We start from the raw sequence: 10,837 nt of genomic DNA, 5'->3' as shown, positions 1-10,837 counted from the left end.
GGCCTGGGTGTACCGACCAGCCCCCACAGCACAGATTTGGGGGTGACGGTGCCCTGAGTTTAGCAGTACAGTAGCAAGGCTGAGCCTGCAGGGGGGAAGGTTGGCAGCCTCAGTCCTCCTGTCCAAAATGCCCTCTGGTCCTACTCTCCCTGGACCCGCCTTCTTGCCTTGAGGCAGCTGCTTGCCCATCCACTTGCCCCGCGTGTGAGCCTGACAGGGCCCCACCACCTAGACGCTGACTGCCAAACAACAGAAAATGAAGCTCATGTTCCTCTCCACATGCATGTATTTGTTGTTTTTAACTGGCTGTTTTATTATTTGTGCTGTACAGTAATAATATTAAATATTACATATAAAATAAAAATATTTATGGTATTTTAAACTTTTATTATCTTAATTTGATTGTAAACCGCCTAGTTGCTTGTCGAGATGGGTGGTGAAGAAATGCGATAAATAAAATAAATAAATAAGAAATCCATTCTATAGTGTGGGCTCCTACACTTTTAGTGTGAGGGGTGTGAATAGGTGAGGGAATGGTCACCTGGAAATATTTCAAGTATTTCAGTTTTGCCTTTAATATTCCCTCAAGTGAGCAGTCTGGCTTTATTTCCTGGAGGATGGACTGGTTGGATCTTCTTGCAGTCCAAGGCACTCTCAGGATTTTCCTCCAACACCACAGTTCAAAAGCATCGATCTTCCTTCGCTCAGCCTTCCTTATGGTCCAGCTCTCGCAGCCATATGTTACTGCGGGGAACACCGTTGCTTGAACTATGCGGGCCTTTGTTGTCAGTGTGATGTCTCTGCTCTTAACTATTTTATCGAGATTTGTCATTGCTCTTCTTCCCAGGATTAAGCGTCTTCTGATTTCCTGACTGCAGTCAGCATCTGCAGTAATCTTCGCACCTAGAAATACAAAGTCTTTCACTGCTTCTACATTTTCTCCCTCTATTTGCCGGTTATCGATCAAGCTGGTTGCCATAATCTTGGTTTTTTTGAGGTTTATCTGCAAGCCAGCTTTTGCACTTTCTTCTTTCACCTTCATCATAAGGCTCCTCAGTTCCTCTTCGCTTTCAGCCATCAAAGTGGTATCATCTGCATATCTGAGATTGTTAATGTTTCTTCCAGCGATTTTAACTCCAGCCTTGGATTCCCCAAGCCCAGCACATCGCATGATGTGTTCTGCGTACAAGTTGAATAGGTAGGGTGAGAGTATACAGCCCTGCCGTACTCCTTTCCCACTCTTAAACCAGTCAGTTGTTCCGTGGTCTGTTCTTACTGTTGCTACTTGGTTGTTACACAGATTCTTCAGGAGGCATACAAGATGACTTGGTATCCCCATACCGCTAAGAACTTGCCACAATTTGTTATGGTCCACACAGTCAAAGGCTTTAGAATAGTCAATAAAACAGAAATAGATGTTTTTCTGAAACTCCCTGGCTTTTTCCATTATCCAGCGGATATTGGCAATTTGGTCCCTAGTTCCTCTGCCTTTTCTAAACTCAGCTTGTACATCTGACAATTCTCGCTCCATGAATTGCTGAAGTCTACCTTGCAGGATCTTGAGCATTACCTTACTGGCATGTGAAATGAATGCCACTGTTCGATAGTTTGAACATTCTTTAGTGTTTCCCTTTTTTGGTATGGGGATGTAAGTTGATTTTTTCCAACTGATGGCCATTCTTGTGTTTCCCAAATTTGCTGGCATATAGCATGCATTACCTTGACAGTGTCATCTCGCAAGATTTTGAACAGTTCAGCTGGGGTGCCGTCATCTCCTGCTGCCTTGTTATTAGCAATGCTTCTTAAGGCCCATTCAACCTCACTCTTCAGGATGTCTGGCTCTAGCTCACTGACCACACCGTCAAAGCTATCCCCGATATTGTTATCCTTCCTATACAGGTCTTCCGTATATTCTTGCCACCTTTTCTTGATGTCTTCTTCTTCTGTTAGGCCCTTGCCATCTTTGTTTTTGATCATACCCATCTTGGCCTGGAATTTACCTCTGATGTTTCTAATTTTCTGGAAGAGGTCTCTTGTCCTTCCTATTCTATTGTCTTCTTCCACTTCTGCGCATTGCTTGTTTAAAAATAATTCCTTGTCTCTTCTGGCTAACCTCTGGAATTTTGCATTTAATTGGGCATATCTCCCCCTATCACTGTTGCCTTTTGCTTTCCTTCTTTCTTGGGCTACTTCTAGTGTCTCAGCAGACAGCCATTTTGCCTTCTTGGTTTTCTTTCTTTGGGATGTATTTTGTTGCCGCCTCCTGAACAATGCTGCGGACTTCTGTCCAGAGTTCTTCCAGGACCCTATCTACTAAGTCCAGTCCTTTAAATCTATTCCTTAGGAATATTAGTGAGCTCATATCTAGCTGATCTGGGGGTCTTCCCTAATCTCTTTAGTCTGATCCTAAATTGCGCAATAAGACAAAACCTAGTCTCTGAATATCTTTCCCAAGGCCTGCATGGCTCCTGTACCAAGTGCCAGTCTGTGTTGCATTGCTTGACCACTGGTTTCTTCGCTGTTGATGGTTGATCCTTAAAGGCAGGAGCTCTCCACCGCTTCGATGTCTTCACTGCCGGTTCTAAGGCTGGGGGCTATTCCCATGGTCATTAGTTTGGTCTTCTCTGTATTTAATTTTGGGCCCATTTTTTAAATTTGCTCCTTGGCTTCAACTACTAGATCTTGCAGATCAGCATCGCGCGGGTTATCAACTCCCAGCCACGGAGGCTCGGGATTATGGGAGCCGGAATCCGTCTGGAAGGAAGGGGCTCCCCGAGGAGGCAGAGGGGCCTTGGGGTCGAGCCGAGGAAGGACGGGCGGGCGCCCAACGACTCCCGTCGGCAGCTGCCGTGCGGGGGGGGGCGCCAAAGCAGCGGCTCGGCCCCGGGAAAGGGCGCTTCCACGCGGACCCGGCTCTGAGCGCAGCTTGGCGGCGGGGCCAGGCCGGGCCGCTTCCGCCACCGTGGCCGGCTGCGAAGGAGACCCGGAAAGCAACAGAGACGCCGCTCTTCCCGACTCTTGGGGGCGGGGCGGGGGCGGAGCGCGGTCTGGCCAATGGGCGGCGGCGGCGCTTCCCCTTCCGCCTTGCTCCCCGGGGCTGCCTGGCCATGGAGCCCGCGGTGGGTGGGAGCGCTGCTTGCGGGGGGGACGGGCAGCGGTTCAACCGGTCGGGCTGCCCCGCGGCTCTCGCTCGGAGGGTCCCGGGCCTCGGGCTGCCCCGCCGGCCCCGCCTAGCTGCCTCCTCCCTTGCAGACGGTCGGGGAGCTGCTGCGGACGCTGCGCGAGATGGGCTTCAGCGAGGGGCAGGTGCAAGCCGCCATCCGCGCCGGCTGCCTGAGCGCCCCGCAGGCGGCCGACTGGTGAGCGCCGGGCGCCGGGCGGGCGGGCGGTCCTCCAGCTCCCGGGTCCCCGCTAACCGTCTCTCCTCCCCGGGGCCAGGCTGCTGCGCGAGGGCGCAGACCAGGCGCCCCCGCCGTCCACGCGCCGCCTCCTGCTCCGCCCCCGCGCCTCGGAGCCTCGTGCCTCGGACGCCTTCCACGCCCCCCGGCGGCCCCCGGAGGACGGGCCGGGCGCGGGTGAGCCGGCGGGAGGCGGCCTCCCGCAGCCCCGGCTCTTCCCCGCGGGCGCCGGGGGGGCCTCGGCGGAGCCGGCCGCGCGGGACCGCCTCGGGAGAGCGGAGAACCGGGCCTTCGCCGATCGGCGGCGGGAGCAGCTGGTCCAGCAGCTGAAAGCCGACAGGAGGACCCAGCAGAGGGTGAGCTGCCGCCTCGCGTCCGACCGACCCCGAGGGCGCCCGGCTTCCCGGGGCTCGCGGCGACTGGCTCTCCTCCGTCTCGCTTCGCAGGAGCGCGAACTGGCCTTGCAGAGGATCGCGGACGACCGCCGGCAGAACAGGGCGACGGCCCGGCCCCCCGCGCCGCGAGGCGGGACGCAGCCTCCCGGCGACGCGCAGTGCCTGCTCGTGGTGAGAAGCGGCGGCTCGCCATGGGGGCAGCCGGGCGGCTCCGAGGGGGCGAATGGCGCGGGAGAAAGGGGCTTCTCTTTGTCCCCTGGCTGACGGGCAGGGGGCTCTGAGACGAGGCGGGCGAGCTGCGGAGCCGGGCGGCCAGAGGGCGCGGGCGGCTCCTCCGGGCAGGCGGCGGAAGACGCGGTCTCCCGGCAGTCACCTCTTTTCCTCTCTCCCCGCAGATCCGCCTCCCCGCTGGGGAGCCTCTGCGCAGGTGCCTCCCGGCGGACTCCTCGCTGGAGAGCGTCCACCGGCTCCTCCTGTCGCTGCGCCCCGAGCTCTCGCCCGCCTGCTTTTTCCTGCAGGGCTTCCCCAAGCGGCGCTTCGGGCCCGCCGACCTGCCACTCACGCTGCTGGCGCTGGGCCTGGCCCCCGGGGCCACCCTCTGTGTTGTGGACCCAGCCTCGGGGGCCGCCCCGCCCGCCCCCTCGGAGCCGCCCCCGGCGGAGGGAAGCGCTTGCCCGCGGAGTGCGGAGCGACCGGCAGAACCAGGTTCCCCCGCCCGGCAGGGGGGTCTGGCGGGGCCGCCCCTGTCCCGCCGCCGCTGGGGTGAGCAAACTGCGTGGGGCCCGGAGCGCTTCCCTCCAGTTGTGCCTGGTCAGCGCTGCTGGCACACACCCCCACCCCCGCACCATTCCTGGGCCTGCCTCCCTGTGGGCAGCACTTGCCCCTTGACCTCGGGCTGTGTGAGGAGCCCAGGAGCTGGCCCAGGAGAGGCCTCTGCGCTGCGACCTCGGCCTCGGGGTCTTTTCCCAGGAGAAAGGATGAAGTTGAGGGTGCTGCATCTTCTTCAAGCTGGGCTCCCCTTTCTGCTCTTCCCACCACACAGCAAGCTTGCAGCCTGCGGGGCATTAGAAGCGCTGGGTGAGGTGGCTACAGACAGGCCAGGCCGGCAGGCAGGCAGGCAGGGTCCCAGGAAGCGGGGGTGGGGGATGGGCAGCTGGGCTTCCTCTAGCAACTGGCCGAAGCTCCACCACTGCGTGGGCTGCCCTCTCCTACCCTTCCCCCTCACCCTGGCCTGGAGGGTAGGAGGGGGGCACAGTCCTTCTTGGCTTTGGAGTCTCTGGACCTCCAAGGAGAGGCAACCAGGAGGAAGGGGGCTGGCTGGCAGGAGTGCCCCTCCCCACGTCTGCTCTGGGGGTCTCTGACAGGCAAGGGGCAGAAGCTGGACTCTGAGGAACCTATGGAGCAGGACCACCCGGCAGCCGCCAGGGGACAGGAGGCTCTGGTGGAACCGTGGGCTCCGCCAGGTCAGTCCTCAGCCTCGAGGCAGGGAGGGAGCCAGTTGCCCCGCCCAAGGGCCCACTTCCCCGTAGCGGACTGGGGGTCTCCCTGGCCAGGAGGGCAGAGCCCAGCAGGGGAGGTGCTTCGGGCCTCTTATCCAGCCCTCTTCTCTGTGTCGTGTCAAAGGTGTCCCGCCCACTGCCCAGGAACCTGCTGGAAGGAGCGCAGGGCCCCCGCACCAGTGGCCACGAGGGGGCAACCTGCTGCGGTAGGGGCATTTTCAGCCTTGGGGGGAGCCAGCTGCTACCACGGGCAGGCTCAGAAGAGGCCCTCTTCTTCATGGGGGGGAGCAGGGGCTGCTTGATGGACTTGTTCTTTTCTGCCCCCAGGGAAACGGAGGGGAGCGGCCCAGGACCCCTGGAACTGCCCCTTGCGGTAGCCCAGGCAGCTGAGCAGCGCCTCCAGCAAGCAGCCGCCCATGGCCAGGGGGAGAGGAGCCGGCCTGGCTCAGCATCCCCTGCAGCCCACATGCCCCCTTCAGTGCCCTCACTGTTCCAGCTGTCTTTGCAGGGCACCACTGCCCTCCTTTCAGGTAGAGGCCCTCCCTGGTGCCCACCCCTCCCTCTCTGCTCCCCAGCCCCAGCTCCAGGGCTTTGAGCTGCCCACTTGCCTGTCTCTCCCCCAGCTCCCAGCAAGCAGTACTGCAGCAGCCTGGCCATGCTGACCCCCGGGCTGGCAGAGCTCCTCCTGGAGTACATGGTGCAGCAGGCCCTGCTCCACCCACGCAACCTGCGGCTTTTCTTCGGCTGCCGCCTGCAGAAGCTCTGCCTGGACTGCTACCCGTACACCACAAACCAGCTCCTGTGCCAGCTGCAGGCCTTCCCCAGCCTTCGCCAGCTCAGCTTGTTCTCCTGCTCCCTCATCACAGGTGCGTGGGGAGGGGGCACACCCCGTGGGCCGTCTGCTCCTCTTGCCTCGACCGGGAGCGGGTCTGCGCCCACCTTGCCCAGCCTGCAGCTTTGTTGCCCCAACCGCGAGGAGGACGAGGGGAGGAAATGGCAGGAATGGCGGGGACAGAATGTTGGGTGGCTTCATGTGGGCCCCCGTCCCCCAAGGAGCAAGATGGGGGGCCCAAGCTGAGCAGCCCCCCCCCCCACGTTTCCTCCTCCCAGACCACGGCCTCTCCGTAGTGCAGCGTCTCCCCCACCTGCAGCGCCTCAACCTCTCGGCCTGCGTTAAGCTAACCAACAACTGCCTGCAGTTCCTGAAAGGTATGCCTGGTGTGCACGTGCGCACACACATTACACACACACACACACACACCTTTTGCCCTTCTGCCCAGCAAAGATGGAGGATCAGCTTCTCTCCAGTTCGGAGAACAAAAGGAGAAGGCTCCTGAGCCCTTCCACCGCATGGCTCCTCTTGCAGGATGGGAGCCCTTGCTCTCTGCACTGGTGGGCCTAAATCCTAAATTGGCAGGCAGAGAGGAGGGTGGCACGTGAAGTAGGAGGGGTGGCACCTCCCCCCTTCAAGCCCCTTGCGTATCCACAGGGCTGTCGGAGCTGTCTCACCTGGCGCTGGATCAGACCCGCGTATCGGACCGTGGCTTGGCAGAGCTCCTTCTGGCGGCACCCCCTGCCCTCTCCCACTTGAGCCTCAGCCAGACCAGCGTCACGGAGGACACACTCCGTCTCCTGCCCCAGTGCGTCCCCCAGCTGAGGGAGCTCAGCCTTAAGCAAACGGGCGTAAGTGGGGAGCTCAGCGGCCGCTCTGACGTCAGCTTCGGCGGCCTGGAGTGGGGGGATTTGGGGTGTTGGGATGGGGGGACGCCTTTCCAACAGCGCTGGGCCGGTGTTCCCAGATCACTGATGTGTCGTCCCTACGGCGCTTGGAGGCTCTGCAGAGGCTCTATCTGGATGGCACCCGCGTGAGTGAAGCCTCCCTTGGGGCCCTCTCCTCGCACCCAGCCCTCCACTGCTTGACGCTCTCTGGAGTCCATTCAGTCGACGGCAACAGGGCTCTGGAACTGGTTGCAGGTACAGGGCAGAGCTGGGCTTCCTGGCAAGCAGAACCTGGGCTGACCACCCATCCAGGCGGAAACAGGCCCCTCCATCATGGGTTGGCCAAGCTGGGTTCCCTGCTGCTGGCAAAGGGGTGTGTTGGCAATGCAGAGCTCCCGTCCCCTTCTCTCGAGGCAAGGCTGGCGGGCAGCAGAGGGAAGGAGTGGCTGCTTGGATCTGCCCAGTGGCTGATTCACATGTGGTGTGGAATCCTAAGCTGGCTGGCTCCCCACCTCCCTCAGGAGTCTTGCAGAGCTGAACATGTTGAGCCATTGCAGCTGTTACGTCTCCTGCCAGAAATTGTGCTGTGGGAACCCAGCCTTGAGCCGAGGCCCTCCGTCCTGTGGCACCCTGGGTGCATCCACCTGGGGTGGGACATGCTGTGCTTCTCCCAGGCTCCTCTGTCCCCTTGCCCGCCCTCACTGGCCTCCAGGGAAGGGGGGGGGCTGTCAGCCCCACATCTGCAAAAATGCAGAGGAGGACGGAGGGCAGCCTGAGGCTGACCAGAACCTGCTGGCCAGTGCTCATCAGGGGGCTGTTGCTGCTGGTGATGAGCCATGGGCCTCCAGCAGCTCAGTCATCCAGCTCTCCCGGCTCCCTTTTCCAGCTCTTCCCCTGACGCGGCTGGGGCTGCCGAACCGGCACACGGTCACCGACGTCGGTCTGGCTGCTGTCTGTCGCCTGGCTGGCCTCCTTGAGCTGGACCTGACCGACTACATGCACATCACGGACGAGGGGCTGTGGCCTCTCCCTCGCCTGGGCAGGTGAGGGGCCCCCTGGCCTCCCCCTTCCCACAGCTCTTGGTCCCAAGCTCCCTGCCCCCCCACTGAGCTCCATCAAGGAGTAGCTTCCAGGCAAAAGGCTGAGTAGGGGGCAGGCGAGCTCTGTCCTCCGCTGTTGAGGCCTGCAGGGGGCCACAGCCTTTGCCCCCGCCCAGCAATGACGCGGCTGCCCTCCCTGTCTCGTGAGTTGCCTGCTGCCCTTCCGACATGCGTTGTGAGGCTCGGGCAGCTGCGTGGATCTCTTGCAGGTTGCGGCGCCTGTCACTTGCTAACACGCTGGTCACGGATTGTGGGCTTCAGCACCTCCGGGCCCTGCAGCTGCTGGAGGAGCTGTGCTTGGACCGCCTGTCTGTCTCCAGCGCCGGGGTGGCCCACTGTGTCGTCAGCCTCCCGCATCTGCAGGTACTCCAGTTCGCACTGCCAGCCCTTCGAGGTTGTCCAGACCAGGAGACGGACTCTGCAAGGAGACCGGAATTGCGCTGGGTTGGTTGAGATGGGCTCCCTGAGCAGCATCTTGCCGGCCAGATCGTTCTCCCTCCCTGGGACCTGAGGAGCGCTTCTGCCCTTGGGTCTTTGTAACGGCTGCTGCGTGCTGCCCTTGAGACCATCTCTGTGGGTCCCCACACCGGGAGGCGCCTGGGCATCCATGGAGCAGGGACTGTGCCTCTGCCGCCCCGGCAAAGGGTGCCGGCCGTGCCACGGTTCCTCCCCCTCTTTCCCAGGTGCTGAGTTTGGCGAGCACAGCGGTGGGGGACTCCGTGGCCAGGCTGGGGCTTGCTCGGTGCCGGCAGCTGCTCAAGCTGAACCTGAGCCACACCCTCCTGACAGACAGAGGTAGGGCCTGCCATGGGGAGAACGCTGGCCTGGCCTGGCCTAAAGTATTTGGTGGCAAGTGGGAGCCAGGCAGGGGGCAAAGGGTCGCGGGCAACAGTCAGGCAGCCGGAGCAGAGCGTGTAATCCACAGCTGTCCTCCCGCTGCCCAGAAGGCAAGCCCACCTTGGCATCCCACCTCGAGGGAGGCAGCCTCTTCCCTCGGACCGCCTTCCTCACTGCCCCGCTTGCCCTTCCCCAGGGCTCCGCTTCCTTGGCCAAGTGTCCCTGGTTCAGCTCAACCTGGACGGCTCGGGGGTGACAGCTGCTGGCGTGGCTGACCTCCTGGCCGCCTGCCCCACCCTCGCCAGCGTCCGGAGCAGCCGCCTGCGGGTCTTGTCCCTGGCAGAGGCATTGGAGGAAGAAGAGTCTGGACACTAGGCTGCCCCTCGCTCTGCAGGGCCCTGTCCTGGGACTACCAGGGCAGGTGCTTTGCAGCGTGGTCCCCTTCAGGGACAGACCTGGCAGGGCTGGTTTTCATGGTCCAGGGTTGCCACAGTGGACGGCTCGGGGATGACGCCTCCCCTGCAGGATGGGAGGGGTGAGGCCTCGGCTTCTGTTTCTGGCCTCGCTCTGCACTCGTTTGCCCTGGTGCTCTGAGGGGGCGCAGGCTTTCCTCCCGAGTAGCAGGTGGGAAGAGCCACCTCGCTGCCCTAGACCCACTGAGCTTCGGAGGCTCAGCATCAAGGAGGGAAGGGCTGGCTGCACTTTTGCTGGGGGGCATGTAGGGGTAGGAAGAAGGCTCCTGTAAGGTCCTCTGGCGCGTCCCACTGAGCTCAGTGGTGCTGGGTATGGGTGGGGGGAGCAGAGGGGAGATACCATGCTTCGTGCCTTAATCATTTCCAATAAAACAATGCCTTATTTTTAACTGTTTAAGTGATCTGGAGTTCCTTTCCCTGATCAGGCTGCAAAGGCGGGCCTTTCTGCGGAGGACAGCAGTGACAATGACGCCACGCACATTGGTTCTCTCTGTACTGCCCTGCCCCTTTCCAGTGGAAATGCTGCCAGGCGTGTGCCAGAAGATCAGGCCTTCCCAAAAAACAAGGCGGTCATGAGTGGGGGAGGAGTGGGGAGGGGAGAGGAGGGGAGGGGAGGGCCTCCTAATCCTAACCCTGCTCTGGTTACCTGCCCTTTCGGCTGATCTCTTGACTCATCCCTGGCAGCCCCCAAGATGGCCACCTGTGCCAGGCTGGTCCCAAAGAGCTGAGCGTTGCGCTGCTCTGGTCCCCACCTCTGTTCAGTGTCAGGTCAGTATAGAGTGCAGTGGCCTTGTGGGAGACCTTGTCAAAGAACAGAACTTGGAGACGACCCGTGTCAATTGCAAGCATCCTCAGGTGCCCGCATGGCAAGAAAGGGGACCCCGAACAGTGGGAGGGCCAAGATTTTGGCAGAGGTTGAGGGCTGCAAGGGGGGAGATCCTTGGGATCGGACTGGTTGGCCCCATTGGGGAAGCTGGGCAGGTCCACCAAAGGTGGCAGACATCTGTACAGTCGGTAAAAACAAGGCCTGGAGCTGACTGTAGTTCAGATCACGAACTTCTTCTTGCACAATTTAGGATCAGACTAAAGAGATTAGGGAAGACCCACAGATCAGCTAGATATGAGCTCACTAATATTCCTAAGGAATATGCAGTGGAGGTGAAGAATAGATTTAAGGGACTGGACTTAGTAGGTAGGGTCCCGGAAGAACTCTGGACAGAAGTTCGCAACATTGTTCAGGAGGCGGCAACAAAATACATCCCAAAGAAAGAGAAAACCAAGAAGGCAAAATGGCTGTCTGCTGAGATACTAGAAGTTGTTGTTGTTGTTTATTCGTTTAGTCGCTTCCGACTCTTCGTGACTTCATGGACCAGCCCACGCCAGAGCTTCCTGTCGGTCGTCAACATCCCCAGCTCC

General features: G+C 60.5%; 1 protein-coding gene across 4 annotated transcripts; it reads left to right on the top strand.

Annotated features, from left to right (window-relative positions):
* The first annotated feature begins 3,096 nt into the window (after positions 1 to 3,096).
* Positions 3,097 to 9,695, top strand: LOC134497509 (uncharacterized). Of its 4 annotated transcripts, XM_063303191.1 has the most exons (15): positions 3,148 to 3,359; positions 3,439 to 3,754; positions 3,845 to 3,964; positions 4,189 to 4,555; positions 5,158 to 5,256; positions 5,417 to 5,498; positions 5,620 to 5,822; positions 5,916 to 6,158; positions 6,403 to 6,501; positions 6,782 to 6,975; positions 7,092 to 7,266; positions 7,898 to 8,054; positions 8,321 to 8,474; positions 8,795 to 8,906; positions 9,145 to 9,690. In XM_063303191.1, exons 1-15 carry the CDS (start codon positions 3,286 to 3,288, stop codon positions 9,321 to 9,323), a joined length of 2,574 nt encoding a protein of 857 aa, XP_063159261.1. In that variant the 5' UTR covers positions 3,148 to 3,285; the 3' UTR covers positions 9,324 to 9,690. The 4 variants fall into 4 exon arrangements, with proteins under 4 accessions (XP_063159263.1, XP_063159261.1, XP_063159264.1 ...); XM_063303193.1 differs by lacking the exon at positions 3,439 to 3,754 and having other exon boundaries at positions 3,097 to 3,359; positions 9,145 to 9,686; XM_063303194.1 differs by lacking the exon at positions 8,795 to 8,906 and having other exon boundaries at positions 9,145 to 9,695.
* The last annotated feature ends 1,142 nt before the right edge of the window (positions 9,696 to 10,837 follow it).

This window comes from Candoia aspera, chromosome 4 (assembly GCF_035149785.1).
Source record: "Candoia aspera isolate rCanAsp1 chromosome 4, rCanAsp1.hap2, whole genome shotgun sequence".
NCBI lineage: Eukaryota > Metazoa > Chordata > Lepidosauria > Squamata > Boidae > Candoia > Candoia aspera.
The sequence above is the reverse complement of the archived record's forward strand: the minus strand, read 5'-3'. Positions and strand labels throughout refer to the sequence as shown.